The sequence below is a fragment of the Bremia lactucae genome, linkage group LG11 (genome assembly GCF_004359215.1).
Source record: "Bremia lactucae strain SF5 linkage group LG11, whole genome shotgun sequence".
Classification (NCBI taxonomy): Eukaryota; Oomycota; class Peronosporomycetes; order Peronosporales; family Peronosporaceae; genus Bremia; species Bremia lactucae.
The window spans coordinates 2,770,453-2,792,552 of record NC_090620.1 but is presented as its reverse complement, the minus strand read 5'-3'; the positions used below and the strand labels follow the sequence as shown (position 1 = coordinate 2,792,552).

Below are 22,100 nucleotides of genomic sequence, written 5' to 3'. Positions count from 1 at the left end.
GCAAACTTCTCCTTAAGCCAAAGTCGATTCGCCATGTCTTGTGTGCGATGAAACTTCGCCAGCCTTCCCCACGCCTCTCTCGCCGTCGTCGCGTCGATAATGTGCATCAATTGCGCGTCACTCAAATTCAGCGCGATCGCGGCGTGCGCTTGCTGCTCCTTTACAGCACTCGGAGCGTCTACACCGGAGACAGCTCCCCACAACCCTTTGGACATGATGTACATCTTCATCTTGTAGCTCCATAGCATGTAGTTTGAGCCGTCAAAAGGCTCAATCTTGAAGCCGGAGTCGTTGCTTGGGCTCATAACCTGTTGAAGTACGTTACGCTATGAGCTTGAAGATGGGCTTACGGTCGAGATTGCAAACCGGAAAGTAAGTTATATTTTGAGTTTAACTTTATCCTACCGTTAACTTTATCCTACCGTTAATTGTTTTAACAGAAATATTCTTATGTGACTCAATCACAGAACGAATTGGTAATCTAGGGTGCAGAAGTCACTTTTTATAATGTCGATGGTGACGACTTGCGCAGAAAGTTCTGGCACAATGCATGAATGCTTTTGCAGTGAAATAGTGCGGATATTTGAGCACGTACAACTGGCGACAAGAGTAAACCAGAAGGGATTTGCCGCTACATTATCCAGTGATAGAAAGTTAAAAAGGCCGGCTGCATCGGTCGACTCTGCCTCAAGAACACCGCATTAATCCCAAATTCGTCATGGCGGTCTGCTGGGAATGACGCGGCAAAGCGCTATCACGCTCTGACGGACTCGAAGGCATTTCACTTGACTGCGGTCAGCAAATACTTTTTGTTTGAAATGCCCTAGCGTCTTTTAATCTGTTTATTGTTACTTAGCTCCGACCCATGAGGAAGTTCCTTCATCGATGATGTGTACAGGCAGCACAAAGACTGGTGGCAGAAGAACTTCGGGCACTTAAATTTAAAGTGCTATATCTTCATAAAAGCAAGTAATCAACTTTGTAAAGCGAAAGTGAGTCATTGGTGAAGCAATAGATCCACTTAAGGTTCGTTGCGAATTGCACTATTTGAGCAGGATCGGCATAAAAATTAGCCATAGTGTAATTGCTGGTTCCGAGAAACCGAAAAAACTACTTAGTGACCGCGGCTATCCAGCTCCTTGCACAAGCATAATTATCAATGAACCCGTCTTTCGACAGAATGGTATACCAAGCTCTCACAATACATGTATTGAGCGTTGAATTCTCGAGCTTGAGGCACTTAGACGAATGTTGAAGGTCGTCTACTCGACAGTGGTGCGAGTAGTCAGATGTGCCCATAGCAAGATAAGTTTGTGGAAATCAGTTCGCTTAACAGGTCTGTTGGAATTTTGATTGCGAGGAGAAACAGTTCTGGCTGCTGGAGTTGGAAGAATTCATATCATGTTGAAGAACAAGAAGCCGATACGTATTAAAGACGTGATGTACGTTCCAGAGCTGGATCGTCGTCTCCTATCAGCTTCTGCATTGTCTGCAATAGGGATACATGTCATTTTTCAGCTCAAAATGTGTGAAATCAGGAATGGTCAAGAAGTGGTGACTCAAGTGACCTAAAAGGCTAAATTGTTTGTGTTGGAGTGTGATACATTGGAATCTGAAAATGCGAGTGAAGAGGTTGGCAATGGAACCAAGCTTATGAGCTCAAGTGTATGACACGCAAGACTAGGACACTTGCAATTTAAGGCACTCAAAAACCTCCCCAAGTGTGGTGGAGGATTTAAGATGCAAGATTCGCCTAACGTTGATGATGATCAAGACGAAATATGCGAAGGGTGTGTGACAGGCAAGTCGTCAGTTAAGCCGTTTCCGAAGTCTAAGTACGGTGAAGCTAAGACTACTTCACTGCTCCAAGTTATTCACAGCGACGTGATGGGACCAATGGACACCAAGTCGCCAGGAGCAACAAGATTCGTGATGACATTTTTGGATGATTATTCACACTATGTGGTCGCATACTAAATTGCAGACAAGTCAAATGTGGTGGATAAGTTCATCGAGTACATGTTGATGATGGGAAACCAGTTATGTACCAAGATCAAGCGTATTCGCACTGAAAATGGTGGCGAGTGCATTAAGAAGTGATTCGAAGAAGTATGTCGAAAGGCTGGAATATTGCACCAAGCTTCAGTACCGTATTCGCCACAGCAAAATGGAATGGCTGAAAGACTAAATCGAACACTGACAGAACGAGCAAGATCGATGTGAAATTACATGCAAGTGGAAAAGAAATGGTGGGCTGAAGCGATGAATACTGCAGTATGCGTGACTAATCGAGTTACGTGCGCCTCTCACCCAACCAAGACCCCATTTGAAGTGTGTTTTGGAACCAAGCCAGCTCTGTCGCACATGAGAGTGTTTGGTGCAAAAGGTTACGCACACATTGCAAAATCAACACGTCTTAAGCTAGACAAGAAGGCTTTTCGTGCATTTTTTGGGTTACTCACATGACATGAAGGGGTATCGTGTCTGATATTTCGAGTCTGATCGACTGGAGATCACGCAATCAGTGACTTTACAGGAGTTGCCAAGGTCCAAGTATGTGCAAGTGATTGGATTTATACAGGTTACAACACGTGTGGATCATGACAATAATGACGATGCAGATGTTATTCAATTACCAATTATTACTACTCAACGTAACGTAGAGCTGATGGTTGTGGAAAAGACTGGCAATGATCAAGTCATTTCACCCTAAAGTGAATTTGAGTCTATAACATCACGCCAGGATTTTGAGCATGTGTCTGATCCTGCTTTCGATATCGATAATGTTTACATGAAGCCAACTGATTTGGATGTGGATACGACTCGAGACATTGTGCCCAGGTGGGACTTGGATTATCACACTGATTTCTCTATGGTGCAATCATCTCAATTTGGTGGTCAAAATGCCCCGCTCGCGTTATTATCATCGAACTACGAAGATCAAGCTTTGGATCCAGTCAAGACGTCAACTATATATGGTACATCGCGCAGTGAGGAGCCATAGGCTCGGGCCTCAAAAAGATATCGAAATGAGTATGAGCAAGCAAATGCAGCACTCGAAACTCCATCTACATACCAAGGTGCAATGGCGTCTTCTCAATTCAAAATGTGGAGCGATGCGATCAAGGTCGAACTAAAGGCACTGAATAACAAAAAGGCATGGACTGCAGTGAAGAATTCTCCAAATGAAAAGGTGATTGGAACCAAGTGGTTTTTTGCAATTAAGAGAAACGAGTATGGTGATATTGAGCAGTATAAAGCTCGACTTGTGGCGTTGGGTTATTGTCAAATCTATGGAGTTGACTACCCCGAAACATATTCGCCGGTTGCGAACATGAATTCTATTCGCGTCTTCCTGGCTGTGTATTGTCATCATGAAATGACACTTCACCAGTATGATGTTGATACTGCGTCCGTAAATGGCGTTTTTGAACGAAGATGTATACATTTCTACGCCTAAGGTGTCGACATGGACCCAAGTCAAGTTTTAAAGCTTAACAGAAGTTTGTATGAATAAAAACAGGCTGCTGCGACATACGTCTAGCAGCAGTACAAATTGCGCGAGGGAGCACTTCTTTATTTGAAAGACCCTCGATTGGCAGGCACTCCGCGCGTCGCTGAATGCTAAGAACCCTTGTGAATACATAAAAGCCTATTATGTATCAAGCCTTAGAGTGAATGCAATCCGGACACCGTTGCAAATCCGTCGCACGCAAACAAGGTGTGAACTTGAAGCTGTCAAATTGACCCAAATGCTCGCAGAGCTTTTCTCATGATATTATTTTTTTTTGTTTGACCAATCTTTTGGAGAGGTATGACTGTTTGTCGACACAGGAGATCGAAAACCGTAAGCTTAAGTGGTTCAAGACAATTTCGAAGGTGTTTTGCAACATGGGTTTTGTGCCATGTGTTTCGGACCCGTGCGTCTTTGTCCGTCACGATGGAATCCTTTTGTGGATTTACTTGACGCTGTATGTCGATGAAATGCTTATTGGTAGCTCATAGAATTGACAAAGTTGCAGATGACCTTGTGTAACGGGGCTAGAACAACCCGTACTTAGCTTACACTATTTCTAACGCTTTGAGGAAGCCTCAAAGCCCAAGTCTTAGGTGTTTAGTATTTTTAACTCTGTTTTATATTCTGTCTTTTAATCATCCTAAGTCCCTTGGACTCACGGGAACCACTCAATCTACGTGCCTGTACCTTACTGGCTAATAATGGGGCTGAGCCCATTAAACCCGCTAAAATACGACGTGCTACTTTCGAAGGTAGCGAAGGTAGCACCCCTACTCAAGTAACATGTAAACTTAATCGAAACTACTTATGTAACGGGGCGGCCCATTACACCTTGCAAGTCATCTCAAGTTAAAGACGCTAGGCAATGTCAGATTTATTCTCGGCATTGAGGTGGAATATGCACAGCATACAAGGAAGTTCAAGATCAGCCAAAATGCGTGCATTGGCAGAATGGTCGTAAAGTTCAATCAAGTCGGGGCGAAAGTTGTTTACAGCCCAAGTGTGGAAGGTCAAGTCATGTTCAAGTGCGAAAAAAAGGGCTTAAAAATGGAGAATCGACCGTGGCAGGATCACTCCTATATGTGGCAACAGGTACAAGACCTGATATTGCATTTGCAGTAGGTCGACTGAGTCGACATTTGAAAAAAGCCGAGTGAAGAACACTGAAATGCAGCCATTCGTGTGCTACGCTACCTAAAGTCGAATGCAACAAACGGAATTTGTTATCGAAGCAAGCCTGGTGACCTGAAGCTGAGTGCATTTAGTGATGTAGATAGGGGAAGTGACAAAGATAGTCGACGTCCGACATCTGGAGTCATGGTGATGGTCAATGACTCTCCAGTCATATTCAGGTCGAAGCTTCAGAAGAGCGTATCACTAAGTACTGCTGAAGCTGAATATGTGGCTCTTTCGTTGTGCATTCAAGAAATTTTGTGGTCAAAGAATTTATTGATTGATGCTCCAGGGTTGTGTATCAAGACAACCAGAGTGCGATTGCTATTGCGAAAAACGAAGGCTATCAAAGTCGAGCGAAACATATTGATATTCGCTATCACTTTGTTCGCGACCAAGTCAACGCCAAGGTCATTCAGCTGGAGTATATTGAACCCAAGTCACAGCTCGCCGATTTTCTAACTAAGGCATTTTCGACCAACAAGTTCCAATTTCTCGTGGCAAAGACAAACGTTGGAGACTTCTAGTCGAGGAGGAGGGTTGATGTTGGATATTTTGTGTTCGCTTAAACTTCATGATGACGTTTGATTGTAATCGGTTTGCAACGGACACAGAATTATATCAGAGGAGACAACTTGTAGTCAGGAAGTAAATTGGAAAGTATATTAGTCTTTAGAAAACTTACACATGCAATCAGCTATCCTTTGTAAGAAGCACTACAAAGGTCTCACATGAGTCGTTTATTTCTTGATTTTTTTTGTTGTGTTCTTTTATTTAATATCTCGACATTTTTAACTTAATAAATAGAATGTAACTCGTTCGGTGTTATTTTAACTCGCTCAATAAAGCGTCTGAGAAAGTGCATTTTTATTTCCATTATGTAGATCCCACAGCCAGTCATGGGTGTGTGTGTGTACACTATTTTCCTGGCTCATCAATTCACCAAGTCGTAACTTTCAAGCCAACAATGCAGAACGAGCGTCTAATCAAGCGGCAGCGGCTTCAAGACCGCAACGTCGTTGCCATTACGCCTCTCGTGCCACCCGCGTGCATCTTAGAAGAGCTTCCTGTAACTTCTGAAGTACATGAGCTCGTCGATGCTACGCGTGAAAACGTAACCCGCATTCTCCACGGCCACGACGACCGCCTCGTTGTGATTGTCGGACCTTGTTCAATTCACGATGTGGATGCTGCTTTGGAGTACGCCAAGCGTTTAAAATCTCTCGCTAGCGACTTAAAGGGTGAATTGTTGGTAATTATGCGCACGTACTTTGAGAAACCACGCACGACCGTGGGCTGGAAAGGTTTGATTAACGATCCGGATCTGGACCAGTCTTTTAACATTAATAAAGGCATCCGTGTGGCTCGGAAACTCCTATTGGATATCAATTCCATGGGTCTACCCGTGGGTTTGGAGTTTCTTGACACGATTTCTCCTCAATTCACGTCGGACCTTATTTCGTGGGGAGCTATTGGAGCACGAACGACAGAGTCGCAACTACACCGTGAATTAACTAGTGGACTCTCGATGCCTGTGGGCTTTAAAAATGGCACGGGTGGCAATACAAAAGTGGCTATCGATGCCGTCGTAGCGTCATCACAGCCCCACAATTTCTTAGGTCTGAATGAACACGGTCTCGCATCAATTGTACGCACAAAAGGCAACAAGAATTGCCACGTGATATTGCGAGGAGGTTCAGATGGACCTAATTATGAACAGAAGTTCATTGACGAAGCTGCTGGTATGCTACAGAAAGTGGCACAGCCTTGCAAGATTATGGTTGATTGCTCGCATGGCAATTCACGTAAGTTGCATACGAATCAGCCTAAAGTTGTGGATTATTTGGCTGGCATTGTTGCTGAAGGCAATAAGAATGTATTGGGGGTGATGATTGAGTCGAATCTTGTAGAGGGGAACCAATCGCTCGGCGACGATCCGTCAAAGCTTGTGTATGGGCAGAGCATCACGGATGCTTGTATCAGCTGGGAAAGCACGGTCACGACGCTGAAGGAGCTTGCAAGTGCTGTCATGAAGCGGCGCAATGAAGATACTGCAATTTTAACGAACAATTAGATGTGTAGCCTTAATAGACAGCATCGCATTGGCCATTTTTTTTAAATTGGAATTTAAAATTTGGTATGAAATGTAAAAACGAAAGAAACGTTCTTGTTGCCAATAAATTATTGTCAACCAAAACGTTACTCACGGCGGGACTTGAACCCGCAATCTCTGCCTTAGGAGGGCAGCGCCGTATCCATTGGGCCACGCGAGCTTATTGTCTGTGATACAAATATAACAATTACATAAATTTATGCGTTTGCTTATGATTAATACAATAATTGTTGCAAACGGTAACGACACACACACACCATGAGTACCTTTGGCCGCTTTTTCCGAGTGACGACCTTCGGGGAATCTCACTGCAAGGGTGTAGGCTGCATCGTTGATGGAGTACCTCCGTCCTTAGCTCTAACCGAAGCCGATATTCAACCGCAGCTCACGCGTCGTCGACCGGGGCAAAGCAAACTCACGACTCCCCGTGATGAAAAAGACCTCGTGTCGATCCTTAGTGGCACGGAGAAGGGATACACGCTTGGCACGCCGCTTGCGCTCTTTGTACCAAACGAAAATGTGCGTCCAACGGATTATAAAGAAATGGATAACGTGCCTCGCCCAGGCCATGCGGACTACACGTATCAGATGAAATACGGCACCCGCGCCAGTAGTGGGGGTGGCCGTGCCAGCGCGCGCGAAACCATTGGTCGTGTTGCGTCTGGCGCGGTTGCCGAAAAGTGGCTTAAAGAGAAATACGGCACGACTATTGTATGCTGGGTAAGTTCCATCGGGACGGTTGAAATGCCCCGCGAACTCTTAAACGATCCAAAGAAAGCCATTTACACTCGTGACGAGGTCGATACAATGGGCTCGATTCGAATTCTACGCGACCCTACCAAGTGGAGGAAAGTAGACGATAGTATGAAGCAGTCGGACCTTGATAAGGTGTATGATGATGAATTTGTAAAGACATCAGAGGACGTCAAGACACCAGCGTATATTGATACGGCCGAGGTGGTTTACAATCGCTATGGAACCATAGTGCCAGTGCCCGCAAATCTAAATGCGTGGCTTACAGATGATCTCATTCCAGTACGATGTCCCCATCCACCGTCAGCATGCGCCATGTCCACAGTCGTACGTGCGGTCAAAGCAAACAATGACTCGACAGGTGGCGTCGTCACGTGTGTGATTCGCAACGCTCCTGTAGGACTTGGCGAGCCGTGTTTTGACAAAATGCAAGCTGTGCTAGCGCATGCCATGATGTCGATTCCAGCAACCAAGGGCTTTGAGATTGGCTCGGGCTTTGCAGGTACGAGCAAGCGCGGGTCGGAGCATAACGATCCGTTCTGTGCTGGCTCGGATGGAAAGCAGCCTGAAAAGCTTGGGGTCACCAAGAACGATGCTGGAGGCGTGCTGGGAGGAATTACAAGTGGCGCTGACATTTACTTTCGAGTTGCAATTAAGCCCGTGTCGACTATTGGCCGAGCCCAGTCGACTGTGGGGTACAATGGCCAGGACACGGTCCTGGAAGCCAAGGGCCGTCACGATCCATGTGTGCTCCCGCGAGTCGTGCCTCTCGTCGAGTCGATGGCAGCACTTGCAATTGCTGATGCGGCAATGATTCAATTAGGACGCGATGGCAGTAAGCACGAAGATGAATGATTAGAACAAAAGCGCAAGCTCTAGACGACAAGACGAAGCGTTCTAGAGAATCAACACGAGCACCATGAAAGCTCTTTACTTGTTTGTTTACATTGAATAGCATCGTACGAGTCGAGGCTGGACGAAGCGGAGCAAGGCGAAAACAGTGAGAATATGCAAGCATGACAAGAAATAGAAACCCTTCTTCTTCGCTATCAACCAAGTTGGAACCATTATCGCGTCTTTCTCTGTCCTTCTCTTCCTTTCATTGCCTTGTACAGAGTCTTCATCGCCTCGTTAAATAGCGACTTGACGCAATACGTTTTCATACTTGGCGAAGAGCAATGGCAAAAAGGGTGAAGAAACAGCAGACATGATCACAAAACATTGCAGCTACGAATACCTCACCTCACCAATGTCTCGAAAGCCCCACTACTTTGCTTTTCACATTGCTTTTGGCATTAACCAGCTCTCTTTCTTGAACTCTTCATGAGAATGTAGCCTCGTTCTTATATTAGCGACGACGCATTGCTTAGCACCCGTACAACGTTCGAAGCTTTCGTATCCACCCGAGTCGTGTCGCCTTTAACAAATACTAGACCCGATTGACGTAGAAATGCATTTCCTGTCTTGCCTTCGAGTTTCAATTCTCTCCGAATAAACTGCACTGGAAGACTTGGACGATACCTATGAACATAAAGCAAGTCCCGTTAGTGTCACTCCACCGACGACGACTACTTTGAAAACGTACGCTTTGCACATCGCTCGAAGCGCATTGAGACGAATTGTCGACACCATCACGTCCATTAAATAACCTGCCATATTAGGAGCATCTACATAGAGTTGAAAAAAACCATGATAATCATTCATAGCGACCGCGTGGCGCACCCCGAGCGCGTGAACAATCACGGGATCGACACGTCTCGTAGGAGTCACCATCGCAAGGACATTGTACATGCCCAATTGACCGCTATTCGAGTCATTCTTCTTCGCTTGGAGCGACACGTACACACAGTACAAGATTCGGTACGCAAGGAACTCAATCACGTCGCCTCGATCGAGTTTCTCGTACAATTCATGAAGTTGCGTCTGGCATTGATTAAATTCATTAATATCGCCCGATTCGAGCGCAATGCGAGCGTGACTTTCGTACACGAGCACGGTAAAGTCGTTCTGGATATGCTGGACCGTACAATCCTGACGAATCGACTTGAGCTGGCTACACGCATAGACATAATCGTGGTCCCCCGATTTCCACTTTGACTGGACAAGCGCCAGCGCTTGATGCAGCACTGATTCAGGTCGCACGGTCGAAGGATGCGGGGGCGACGTTAATCGCAAGTATTCTTTCTCCACGGTCTGACTAGTACCTTTAATCACCATGGCCGCCAAATCCAAGTCGCCGTCGAGCGTAAGGACCTGTAAAGACTTTGGATCGACTTCTGGCGTCACGAAACTATGTAATTCTTGCAAAGAGACTTGAAATCGCTGTCTCCTTTGATGCTTTCGCTCAAGATCGACCAAGCCCGACTCACTATTGTTACACGGACGCTTTTTTGCTTTCTTTTTCGGGCGCAATAACGTTGTTGCAAGAGCCGTTCCTTCCAAATGCTGTCCGTTTAGCTGAGTTGGCAAACCTGCAGCTGGTAAGTCTCCTACAAGCACTGGCAACGGCTTGGCCGTCCAATTGGTTGTCCATAAACTACTTGTCATAATGGCATTGGTAATCAATTCTTTTAACGAATTTTGCGTAATTTTCTGGTCTGCAGCTCCTTTGCAACGTGCAAACGCTCGCTTCACGTAATCGTGAAGTGAGTCTGGCCACTTGGCATTGCTTCCAATAGAAGCGGGTGCGGGAGTAGATGCTGCAGGCGTAGACACTGCAAACGGTCCAGAAGGTGGATTCAAGCTTCGAGGGAGCATTCCACGGCCTAATGGGTGAATATTAAACTTAATAGGTGGCGCTGAACCCACGGCAGTGACGGAAGCAGGCGCTTGGACACTCTTGCCGGTACTCCATTGCCACTGGGACGTCGCTGGACGAGGCGGTGGGCGCATGTGTGGTGGTCCTCGGGCATTTAATGCAAATTGCGGTGGTATAGGCGGTGGACGGGCAAATCCATGGGTTAAAGGCGGAAGGCGAGGCGGCGGGGGGCCACGAGGACCACTATACATGGCAGCGCGCGGTGGCGGCATACCCACGGACGAATTCACTGTTGTAGAGTTTGAATTCGGATGTAGCGAGGACGTATTCGACGCATAAAACGTCGCGTAGCCGGCAAAACGTGCAGCCGCTGATGCCGCAGCCTGCTTCGCCGCCAGACTGGCGCTCCGCGGGTTTGTCTCCATTCTGTCGATTGGCTTAAACTCGACGGTTTTTTGGTAGAGTGATGGTGCCGTCGATTAGTATTTTTGTCCAATCGTACGCCTCGTTTGTGCTTGCTCATTTTTCATTTTGAGCAAAATGATAACCACGATCGTTCATCGCTCGGCGCGAGCGGCTTTGCGGAGTAGTAAACGCACGGGATTGGCAGTACAGCAAATTGCTGTGCCTATGGCTGTAGTGCAGATGCAACAATTGCGAATGTTTTCGGCTGAGGGCGACAAAGACTCGCATTCGGATTTCCAGCCACAGTTTCACGCTGCCAAGTCTTCCGAGCCGAACGAGATCCAAAAGATGATTGAAAGTCACGTCAAAAAGTACCCTGTAATGGTTTATATGAAAGGTACGCCATCAGCTCCGCAGTGTGGCTTTAGTATGCAGGTGGTGCGTATTCTGCACTCTCAAGGCGTGAGCTTTGACAGCGTCAATGTGCTCGACCACCCGGAAATTCGGGAAGGTGTTAAGAAATTTTCGTACGTGATTTAATTTTCAAGGAGAGAAATAAAAACGATTAATTGATATTGCTATTAATTACAGGCAATGGCCGACGATCCCGCAACTGTATGTGAACGGCGAATTTGTTGGCGGCTGCGACATCATCACGGATATGAACAAGTCCGGTGAGCTGGGCGAGCTGCTTGCAGAATTTAAACAGAAGTAGGCGACGGAAGTAGGATTTGAAGTAGGCGTAGCTGCAAGACTGACTCTACTTGAAGGCCTGGATGATCCTAACATATAAGCCAATCAAGTAGTGAATCAAGTGGTTATTACCCAATGGTGGCAGTAGTTGACCAAAATACGGCTTTCTTTTAATCATTCAATTCTACAATTTTGAACTGCAAAGCCTTTAAAATCAATCTAGGGTTCCCTTTTGATATTCGAGTGGCTAGTACCTTCCTGAGGCTTGCGTGAATGCCCTCGTGATTGGTCGGTATTTTCCGTTTAAGGTTTTGGTGGCTCTGGTGCTACTGCTCTTTCAAAAGCCATTAGCGTGACCTCGCTACGTTGCAGCAGCAACAACTTAAAATTATAAACCTTACTCGAACTGATATAAAATACTCTTAGGCCACAGATAGAAATCTGGTGGCAACCACTCCAATTACCTATTATAAATGTTTTTAATTTCATAATGCCTATTTTAAAAAGAAAATAGGGTAATCGACTTTTAATGTGAAATGTACTACACTAGCGATTTACTAACCGAAGTGTACCCCATAACCCCCCCTCAGACTGTTGACACAGAGTGTCGACTTTCTCACGCATTTCCTTTTTGAGGTTACTGAACAGCTAAACTTGCAGTTGTGTTTTCGTCCTCTCGTCTTATGACACCGAAGCCAGAGTCACCGACCGTTTCCGCCTTTCTGAATAACGAAGGGTTGGTGCCTTTCGAGACTAAACTTTCGTCTGAAGAGGAGGGTAAGGAAACCAACACAAGTACGCACCATTGTGAAGACGAGTCTCGTAAGAATCCCAATCTGTTCCCAGAACGTGGTGTAGCGGATACTTAAACCGCAATACGTGGAACACCGGGCCTGGAGGCCAATATTACAACGAACCCGCTCGATGTAGAGCAAGAGCAGGCCATCCTCAGGGAGAAGCTACTTCATCGCCGTACTGTGGCCCTCGCAAAGGAAAAAGCCCATAGTTAATCTAAATTCACACTTAGTGCGGAAGAGAGCGTCCAAGAGGTTGCTGGTCGTAAGCTGCATATCTGGGCTGTTGAACCCAAGACGACTACGTCGAAGGAGCTCGCCGAGCACGCTGCTCGAAATAAGCGAGATCTTACCCCGTGATTATGTCGCCTCGTTAGTGTTTAGCGCGTCTGCGAAGTCAAGCTCGTGGTGCCTCTGTATCCTCAATGAGGGAGATTTCAATCGTTTTGCATGTAAACGAGCTGAAAACCGAAAACGAAGAATCGTATGTAGATAGGCCCACCGGGCCGTCTCCTTTCGAATTTTTGGTCTTTTACATACTCTGCAGATGTGGCTGACATTCATTTAAAGCGAAAACTCAGCTTTGACATTGAGAAGTTACCAAAGGTCAATTAAGCTCGGCGTATCGACCGCAACATCCATCCAAAACTCTCATGCTTCGGTTGCTCACGCAACCGTGGATCTCAGCCGCTTTGAGGCTGATAATTCATCTCTTCCTAACTCTATTTATGGGAAGCGTCGCTCGACGCAAGTTTCCCCTGAGCGTGGGGCTCAAAAACGTCAACGGCGTACGGGCAATCTTGCCGAAGAAGAATCTCATACTCCCACGGGTTTTCCGACGGGTGGTACCCAAGCCACTTTATTAGATACTGGTATTAACCGTTACAACGACGTCGATTCAGAAGTTACACAACGTGGAACATAATGTTTTCTGCTCGTCGAGCAAGGTCGGAATATCGGCGGCATCTGTTTTGGCGTTTAGGCACGAGTTGCAACTTCTTCGTGAGAATCTTGCTTCAATGGAGCGTATATTTAGTGCAATTCAAGATCGTCAGTTGACGTTGGAGCGTTTTCGGCTTTGTTTAGAGGGCTAACTAGACCTCCTGATAAAGATGCAGCAACTCACATGGGAGGGTTCCCTATAGGGCTCAAGTAGGCCAACGTAAACACTGGGTGTGTACACAGCTTGCGTGGGAGGTTAGGCGTGTAAGCTAAGTCCTCTTTGGCTACGATCGTAAATGGCCCGATAAAGCGCGGACGCAATTTGGTCTTAAATTAGCGCGGATACTTAGATTTTTTTCATTAAGTAATACTTGGTCAACCGACCTTCTAAGAATTAATACAGCTACTGCCTTTAGCATCCGCTTGTTCTTTTATTTGTCTTTGATATCAGCTATTGTATCTCGCACATGTCTTAAGTCATTGAATCTTGTTGCGAGAAGCTCGTTGACCTGTTTCGTAACCGTCAAAAGGCTGATATCAGCAAGCCGATCGGGTATTCTTCCTCCACCAAGCCTTAAATTACGTAGTGGTAGCGTGATTGGAACGCTTGGGTGTGTGAGGCCATTCACGCCACGTGTCCCATTAACGCGTGAATATAACCCGGAGAGGCATGCACAGCGTTTATAACGCAAACTCAACAGCCGGGAGCATTATGCTCCAGCGCTTTGGTGTCACATGCGCAGAACATCTTCAATGACGCGATTAACACGTTCAGTATGAGCAGCGGTCTGCGGACGGTCCGCTTTGGACATGTTTGATCTGATGCGAAGCACCCGGATAATCGATTATCAATATTTTTTTCGTGAAACGGAGGTCTCCGTCCGAGACAATTGCCACAGGCAAACCGTGTTGTCGAAACACGCGATCACTGAACAGCTTTACTATACCTTCACCATCAAGGGTATCGGGCACAGCCGCTAAATGAGCCATTTTGCTCAAACGGTCACCAAAGACCACGATGCCCATGTTACCTGCCGAATATTTCGTAAGGAAAAACACAAAACCCATGTTAATGGACTGCCAACACTTCGTCGATACGAGTAATTGGCGAACGGTGCCGTCGCGTGTGGCAAGAGTTTAGCCCGTTGACAAGTTTCGTATGTGCAAACATAGTTGCAGACCCATTTTTAGAGTTTGGGTCACCAAATACTCTGGCTCTCAGATCCGTAAGTCTTTTCTCGGCCGAGATGACCACGGACCACTGGAAACAGTATCATGTGCCTCATAGATAATTCTATACTCCATCTCCTAATCGTGAAGAACGACGATGCGTGGAAAGTCCGCGGCTTCAGTCGAAAAGAACAGAAGCCCTTATCGGTGGAATAGCGATGTAAGGTTGCCCGTAAACGAGCCAACAATTTAGTGTCCGAATTTTAGAGCTCTTTGCTAGCAAGAGCACAAAGCAAAGCCACGCACTGGTCATTCTTGGCATTTGCCAAGCGAATTTAATCAGTGATCGGTGACGTCACAGTCGTCTCATGAGCAAGCTCATAGCCAGGACGGCGGTATATCGCATTAGCCGAAGGATTTTGCTTTCCCGGGTTATAAATACTTGAAAGCTGTATCCGGCAAAGAAAGAAAGCCTTCTCGCCATTCTTTGTGAGAGATAAGGCAACTGAATCGTTGTTCGTAAAGACACAGGATCTGTATAGACCACAAAAGACTTACAGCCAAACAGATGTACTCTGAATTTGACAAGAGCATACTTCCTGGCAACTAAATCTTCGTCACGAATACGATAGTTCTGTTCTGCAGCTTAAGCTGTATAGATTCCAACGCAATTACGCGTTTCCGTCCATCGACATCATTTTTAATGGAGCACTGTCCATGGCAAAGTCAGATGCGTGACAAACGACACGGAAATTCCAAAATTGGAACACGAATCAGTCTGTCCTTCACTGCTTCAAAGGCATCATTTTCGATGATGTCCAGCACTAATCGGTATCCTTATTCATAAGGATGGATAATGGCCGGACCAGATCAGCGTAGTTTCCGCTGTAATTGTGCAAGTAATTGACCAGGCCTAGCCACTTACGTAGGTCCTTTTGGTTTTGAAGAATCAGTCAATCGACCATGGCTTTCACCTTTGCAGAATCTGCTTTAAGGCCGCGCTTTTCAATGAAGCGGGATGCCCTGGTGAGCCGCCAATAGGGTCACTACTGACATTCAGTATGATGCCACCTCGGCCTACAATACTCGGTGGAATTAGACGTGCCACTCCACGTATCTCAGGGATATTATACCCTTGATAACTCGGCCTTAGGCCACAATGCTTTCAGCATTCAGTGAATCGTTATTACAACGAGTATCACTCGACTGGGTACGTGCCATTCAACCCCCTTTTCCTGAGTCGGGCTTAGAATTAATGTTTATACCATTGGAGCTTATTGACTCAGACATTCCAATGTCTAACACACTGACAGATTCAGTCAGTGATTCGCGCCAATAGCGCTTTTGTTGCCTAGCAAAGGTGGGTTCGTGACTCTCCAAAACTTTGCTAGGAACATTGCGTGTGGCGCCTAAGGTCTTAGACCTCCAATCAATCCATGGCTCATCGTGTTCTAGCCAGGCAATACCAAGGATGAGATCATATCGCGAATCCAAATCAAGGACGAGACAGCGTTTCAAACTGTCATAGTCCAAAAAATTTCATACCTAAGCTCAACGGAACTTTAGGAAGAGGGACACTAGTCCCAGTCGCTAAGCGAACAGTGATTTTATCACTTTGATCGCCTGAACGTATTTTTTATTTCTCTCAAGGAAAAGACGTCGAGCATAATTGCATGACGGTCCTGAATTAATTAAAATCGACCATGTCTTATCAAAGCCCTTCAGAGTCGCTTGAGCGACTTAAAAGCCAGGCATGTACTCACGCCCCGTGCCATTACGGACCGAGCTAATTGGGGATAGGCCTGCTTACTCACACCTCCTAGAGGTTCAACAAAGCCTAGTCCCTTTTGTAGGGCGCCTCACACCTGCTGGATATCGACATTGTCCCGCACCGTACCAGATTTCTAGTATAGGTTGGACTTGGTGCTCTTTCGAGCTTTACGCGTATGCGTAGGAGACAGGCCGGACGTAAATGTATCGTGCTTCCGCACATAACATCTGGGGTTGTCCTTATGCTGTGTTTCAGCATAAAGTACAGTTTCTCCTTCGTCAACGGGGCTTAGATTCATGGGCTTCGGGTTATTAGACCGTACTAATGTGCTCGAAGAGCTTGTACGGTAAACAGGCGTGCTAACACCAGCAGACTTAAAGTTGAAGTCAGCGCGTAGCGCTATGGCGACTGCCTCTTTGAAAGAAACAGGATAGGATTGGAATAATTCCGTCCGGGCAACGCCCTCATTGAGATCATCCGTAAAGACTGTTTCAACAATTGCTTCTTGCGCCGGGTCTTGATGCACATACGCAATGAAAGTTCTCAGATCCTGGACATAGTCCCCTAGGGTTCGTTTATCGCTATGAGCCGTGATCGCATGTGAAAAGCCGGATCAGGCGGTGCAAACATGGTGGGTTTTTGCTGTTTCAGCGAACCCCATGCGGGAAACGCTTCGTTTATGGACGTGCTGTACGGGAGTGCCAAGTCCATGGCTCTAACTCCGAGCTTGAAAATGGCCATAACCACCTTTTGTCGTATTGTTAAGATCAAGGCGGAATCAATGGACATCTCCATCTGCTTAATTTAAAAAGGGAGATTTCTCCCTCTTTCCCTCAAATGTCTTCACATTGACAACTAGAGGGTGAGCCTCAGGCTCTGGATCAGGTACAGATATGTACTGAGTTGGCATAGATGCCGCAAGGTGATCATGGACCTGTCCGATCTGGGAGGATTCATATCGCATAAAGGCCTCAAGCCTTGCATGGAGTATCTCTACATAATGAACTCTATATAGTCAAGCCCAAACAAAGTTTAGAGCTTTTTATAAATTGTGCGTTGCGTCTCTGAAAGTTCTGGAAACATTTCCATTTCAGTGAAGACTTGCTCTTATAAGGACTCAGGCGTAGATTGACAACAAGTGCTACCAGGTTCAGCGGAGCTACCTCGCTTCTTAAGTCAGAGGAAGACTTATGGACTCAACGAGTCTCTTAGTTCTATAGAAATAATGAGCTTAACAACTAGGGAGTCGTACAAGCTCTTAAAGCATAATGAACCCTAGTTCAAGGGATTCAGGAGTTCGAAGAACGAAATGGCAACTAGTGCCCGAGAGTATGTGCCTTAGAAATGCTTATGTCTCACTCAGATCAATGCGCAAGCCTTAGAAAGGCACTAGACGCCTTAAGATCAAAAGCGGAAAAGCACTTTATTTAATTGCTTGAATCTAAAAGCCTTACACTAGCTAATTTAAAACAGATTTCGGCCGTTAAATTTATATTTAGCGGCTGCCACATTTGTTACCCATAATAAATGGGATTTTAGTAGTTCACTATTTTAAATAGGATAGAAAGGTATTTTACCCATACAGTAAATGTACCCCAAGTCAATGTGGTAGTGATTTCCACTCTTAAATGATAATGTTGACTCACAACTTTTTTCCATGATATATTTTCCAAACTTATACAATCTGTCGCTCTTATTTTGCAGGCACTCTAAAATAGTAATGTCACAATAAATGGAAGTGCTGTCTGTAAAGACGCTGGAACATTTTGTCCGAAAAGCATTCCATTAAAAAAATACTTGTATTAGAAGGCTATGATAATAAAATCATTTGTGTAGTATTGATATTTAATGGTTTGCCTATTTTTATGACATTTAAGCGGCCACGAGCCACGTTGCATTTTGCCTACTATGCTGTGACAGTAATTTTAAAGTTCAGTACAGACATCTTAAAGGTGTCTGTTGTGGCCTTGCATCTGGCGGAATTCACCCATTGTACAGCTACTTATGAAGATGATCGCGAAATCTTGAAAACTGCACAAATTTTAAGAACGTCGAGTGAAAAGCCAATTAAATTTGATTGAATCACAAACTTAAAGTGAGCCTACCTTATTCCCTTATCCAAACAAATTTTGCATTTCTTTGAAAAAGATTTATGTTATTTTAAACCATCCTGCATATCCTTACAGATGGTAGATGATATCTGTGTTAGTTCCCACGGTTGCGACCAGAATGGGCTCGAATTTATTTGTTCCCGACACAAATAATGTAACAAAAATACACGAGCTATCAAGAGCATTTAAAGAAAGAGAGCTTTCAAGCCATTTGCCTTTGGCAAGTGAAGCTAAAATTGTATCAGACGTAAATTTGTGTTTTTAACGAACAAAACACATGCGATTCTAAAAATTGATAAAGCGTTTATGAAGTCAGGGTATGATTACTAAATCAAAGTACTTGTACCTAACCTGCCCTGACTACGAGCTCCAAGTAAAATTACTCATCGAAAAGTCAAGAGCTGCATCGTCATGCACAACTTCACAATTTTTTTTAAACGAAAGCACGAATTATCATAAACTCGTTCATTCGTCGGGCCAACATCTTCGAGCCGCCAAAAAAGATTTTGTCTGAAATTATGTAAGACCAGTTTCCGGCGTCATCTTTGTTTTCGCGTGGAAAAGCCATTTTATGGCTTGCTTTTTTTGCAAGAAGAGTTTGCGGCTAGGGGAAAAAGACGTGCACATAGTTTTTTACACGGAACTGTCTACCACTATCGGTTGTGCGCCCGCCGCCGTGAAGTTGACTGCGTTTGCTGACGTTGAATGGCCGAATATCGTGGTAAGGAGTGTATAATGCCTTTGGATCACACAGCACTGCTTGCTGGCCACAACTATGACACAATGACAACGCCCAATCATGGTGACTCTGCCGTAGCAGCGATACCACCTACCGAGCAGCGCGAGGACGAACCCGCGGCGTCTCCGGGCGAGAGCTACGATGATTTGATGCACGGTATTAATTCCTTCTGGGCTATTGTGTCGCCCGTGTGCGTGACAATGGTCGTCGCAAGTCTCGTGGTCGTGAATTACCGCAGTACGAGTATCGAGGCGTCCATGTCGACGTACCTCGTATATGGCGACTCCGAGTCGGAATCGAGCGGTGGCTCTGGGATTGGTGAGTCGTTAATTAATGCTATAGTCATTATTGGCGGCATCGCCATCCTAACAGTAGGCATGGCGCTCTTGTACAAGTTTAATTGCCTCAAATTCCTCAGTGGCTACATTATGTTTGCGTCGACGGCCATTTTAAGTTTTGTGGGCGGGCAACTCGTGAATGAAGTGGTCAATGTGCATTTAAAGTTGGCGGTCGATTGGCTAACGTTTCTTTTTGTCATGATTAATTTTGGGCTTGTTGGGGTGATTGCCATTTTTTATCAAAAAGGGATGCCCAAATTTATCCAAAATGGGTACTTGGTTCTCGTGAGTGTCATTCTCGCATGGCAATTTTCCATGTGGCCCGAATGGACAACAATTACGTTTTGTGTCATGTTTGCATGCTACGATCTCTGTGCCGTCTTGACGCCTTGCGGGCCACTTAAGTATCTCATTGGATTGATTCAAGAAAAACAAGCACCATTGCCTGGTTTACTTTACGAAGCGGACGTTCGAGATGGAGTGGCACATGAAGAGCAGCGACAACAGCAACAAAAACAGCGGCGTTTCAAGGAATCAGCAACCAATGACAATGATGGGAATCAGTCGTCTCCGTCAACGTCCCAGTCAATACGCAACGAAAGCGATGCGTCGTGTGCCCCAACAGAGCCGAATGAAGTGCCACTTGCCGCTCCAGTGGATGGAACCGAGTCAACTACAGACCGTACTGAATCGTCTCCGATTCCATTAATGTCTTCGGGTCGACCTCGAAATGTCGCCGAATCGAGCTTTTCGACGTACGATTGTGAAACTATGGAAGCCCTAGTGGGTTTGTTGTCTCAATTTTACGAAACTTTTAGTCCCGACGATTTATGGAAAGCTCCTGAAGTCGCGGAAAAGTTCTTTACGACGCAAGATCGTCTGTGGCTATTGATTTTTCATAAGTATACTGTCTGTTCGTGCTCGATTGCAATGCCGTGTTCAGTGCAAGCAAGAAGAGACCGTCGTGAGCGCCAACGGGAAGAAGAAGAGGAAGACAAAACGATTAAATTGGGGCTCGGAGACTTTATCTTTTACAGTGTCTTGGTCGGTCGGGCCGCTATTACGGATTTTTCGACCTTTGCGGTTACTTTCGTATGTGTTGTGATGGTACGTACTCATTTTTGGCCACGATTGACACAAATGTGTGGGAAACTAATTGCTGTGTTTTTTTTTTAATGATTTATAGGGTCTTGGAGGGACACTATTTCTTTTGGCTGTGTTGCACAAGGCGTTACCAGCGTTACCCATTTCGATCTTTTTGGCTACGATCTTTTTCTTTTTGACCAAGTACATCTTTATCGACTTTTGTAGTTTTGTGATGGCATTTCCAGCCGCAGTGTAGAGAAAATGGATGAAAAGCAAAATATAGGTGCTTTTCTATGTTCTGACAGTAGTAAGACATTTAATATGTGAGCTCTTTTTGCCTCTGTCCGCACATTTTATTCTAGGCTTCTGACACCTCTGTAGGGGCCAGAATTTACGCACAGATCTATTTCATCCGTTCCACGCTATATTTGTACGAATCATGTAATTGAGTGCAGAGAAGTTTAAGCGTTTTTTAGCTACATGAGAAAATAATAAAGAAATAAATAATTATTGTTATTCAATATTACCATATACGGTAATATTGTACAACAAAACATGAGTTTTCTGTCAATTCTTTAAATACAGTTTAGATTAACCACGCCAATTGCTGCTAGACACACACAGGAGCGGTGTGCAAGGAGTCGCTACTCATAGTTTGATAATAATATGTCAAACTCAGTGGATAAAATAATCGTTACGCAGGAACTAATACAAAAAACAATTTTGCTTTGCCCTATACTAAGCTTTCTTAGTATTGATCTTTAGTAGCTAAGACTTCCTAGCTACTTAAAGCCTTCCTCTGCACGTCGTGTACGTGAAGAGTTCGACGGCACCTCATCTTTAATGTTATCAGTGCTAGTTGGCTAGTACTGAAGCAATTCTAGCGAAAGGTGCCCCGTTACACCCAAAAGCACTTCGTGGTCCGTTTAAAGGCCGTGTAGGTACTAACATGTTGGATGAACAAGGAACGTTCCTCAAAAAGGCTTCAACGCAATGCGTCAGAGGCTTAATCACTTGAGTGACCTCAAATGGGGAGCGGTCGAACGTATGAGTTTAGCCTTAGGCGGCCCAGACGTACGCGCAATAATTAGTCACTTTACAAGATGCCGAGCAACATAGGTCTATCACCGAGTTCATTAAACATTAACTCGACGTGGCCCGAAAATATGTAAGCTTGCTTCACCAGCAAGGCCCTCAACACGAAGAGGTATTGATAGAATATGGTGCTTTACAGTTGGAGCTGTTGAAGCGGCATTCAAATGCTATCGCCGGACCGACGCTTTCGCGTCGACCCGGATACTTACAGATTGAACATTTAAGCTTGAGCTAATCGAGAGCAATTACTTGGTAAGATGGCTCGACGACTTGGTAAGATACTTAGACGATGTCATCGAATACCTCCCCCCCCCGCGTCAATGACGATGAGACGAACGAAAAGTTTGTAGGTTTATCTTGGCAGGACGTGCCAAATCTTAGACCTTAGGGCTCAAACTTTCAAAACCCATTTTATGAGGTCTTTAAGACTCGGTTTAAGCAAACGTTTAAGCCTCCAAGTGCCGAATTCAGGGCTCGATCAGAGCTCCTGGATTTGAAACAGGGCAAGTGTAGGCGAGCGCTTCTATAGCAGCCACGCTCTACTTAAGTACACACCTTCAAGCATTGTGAGGGAGCGGTTGCCGTCTTCTTTCACGTGCAGTGAGGTAGTTGGTGGGCATTTAAGCGACCTCACTCAACAAA

General features: G+C 45.4%; 5 protein-coding genes across 5 annotated transcripts; 4 read left to right on the top strand and 1 right to left on the bottom strand.

Moving 5' to 3' along the window:
• Positions 1-5,657: 5,657 nt before the first annotated feature.
• Positions 5,658-6,764, top strand: CCR75_006355 (uncharacterized protein; the record flags this gene model as incomplete). The annotated part of the gene is made up of 1 exon (XM_067964425.1): positions 5,658-6,764. One exon carries the CDS (start codon positions 5,658-5,660, stop codon positions 6,762-6,764), a length of 1,107 nt encoding a protein of 368 aa, XP_067823941.1.
• Positions 6,765-7,039: 275 nt separating this feature from the next.
• CCR75_006356 (uncharacterized protein) lies at positions 7,040-10,739 on the bottom strand (the record flags this gene model as incomplete). Its single annotated transcript, XM_067964426.1, has 2 exons — positions 7,040-9,077; positions 9,142-10,739. The coding sequence occupies 2 exons, from the start codon at positions 10,737-10,739 to the stop codon at positions 8,900-8,902; spliced, it is 1,776 nt and encodes a 591-aa protein (XP_067823944.1). The 3' UTR covers positions 7,040-8,899.
• CCR75_006357 (uncharacterized protein) lies at positions 7,062-8,411 on the top strand (the record flags this gene model as incomplete). The annotated part of the gene is made up of 1 exon (XM_067964427.1): positions 7,062-8,411. One exon carries the CDS (start codon positions 7,062-7,064, stop codon positions 8,409-8,411), a length of 1,350 nt encoding a protein of 449 aa, XP_067823943.1.
• A 115-nt stretch (positions 10,740-10,854) lies between the features above and the next one.
• Positions 10,855-11,616, top strand: CCR75_006358 (uncharacterized protein; the record flags this gene model as incomplete). The annotated part of the gene is made up of 2 exons (XM_067964428.1): positions 10,855-11,246; positions 11,311-11,616. 2 exons carry the CDS (start codon positions 10,855-10,857, stop codon positions 11,432-11,434), a joined length of 516 nt encoding a protein of 171 aa, XP_067823946.1. The 3' UTR covers positions 11,435-11,616.
• A 7,218-nt stretch (positions 11,617-18,834) lies between these two features.
• On the top strand, positions 18,835-20,708 carry CCR75_006359 (uncharacterized protein). The gene is made up of 2 exons (XM_067964429.1): positions 18,835-20,384; positions 20,464-20,708. Exons 1-2 carry the CDS (start codon positions 18,906-18,908, stop codon positions 20,617-20,619), a joined length of 1,635 nt encoding a protein of 544 aa, XP_067823945.1. The 5' UTR covers positions 18,835-18,905; the 3' UTR covers positions 20,620-20,708.
• The last annotated feature ends 1,392 nt before the right edge of the window (positions 20,709-22,100 follow it).

Bases quoted from the DNA above. Each gene is read 5' to 3' on its own strand.
- CCR75_006359 (XM_067964429.1), top strand. From the start codon at position 18,906: ATGGCCGAATATCGTGGTAAGGAGTGTATAATGCCTTTGGATCACACA. The intron at 20,385-20,463 runs GTACGTACTCAT...AATGATTTATAG, and splicing joins CTTTCGTATGTGTTGTGATG to GGTCTTGGAGGGACACTATT.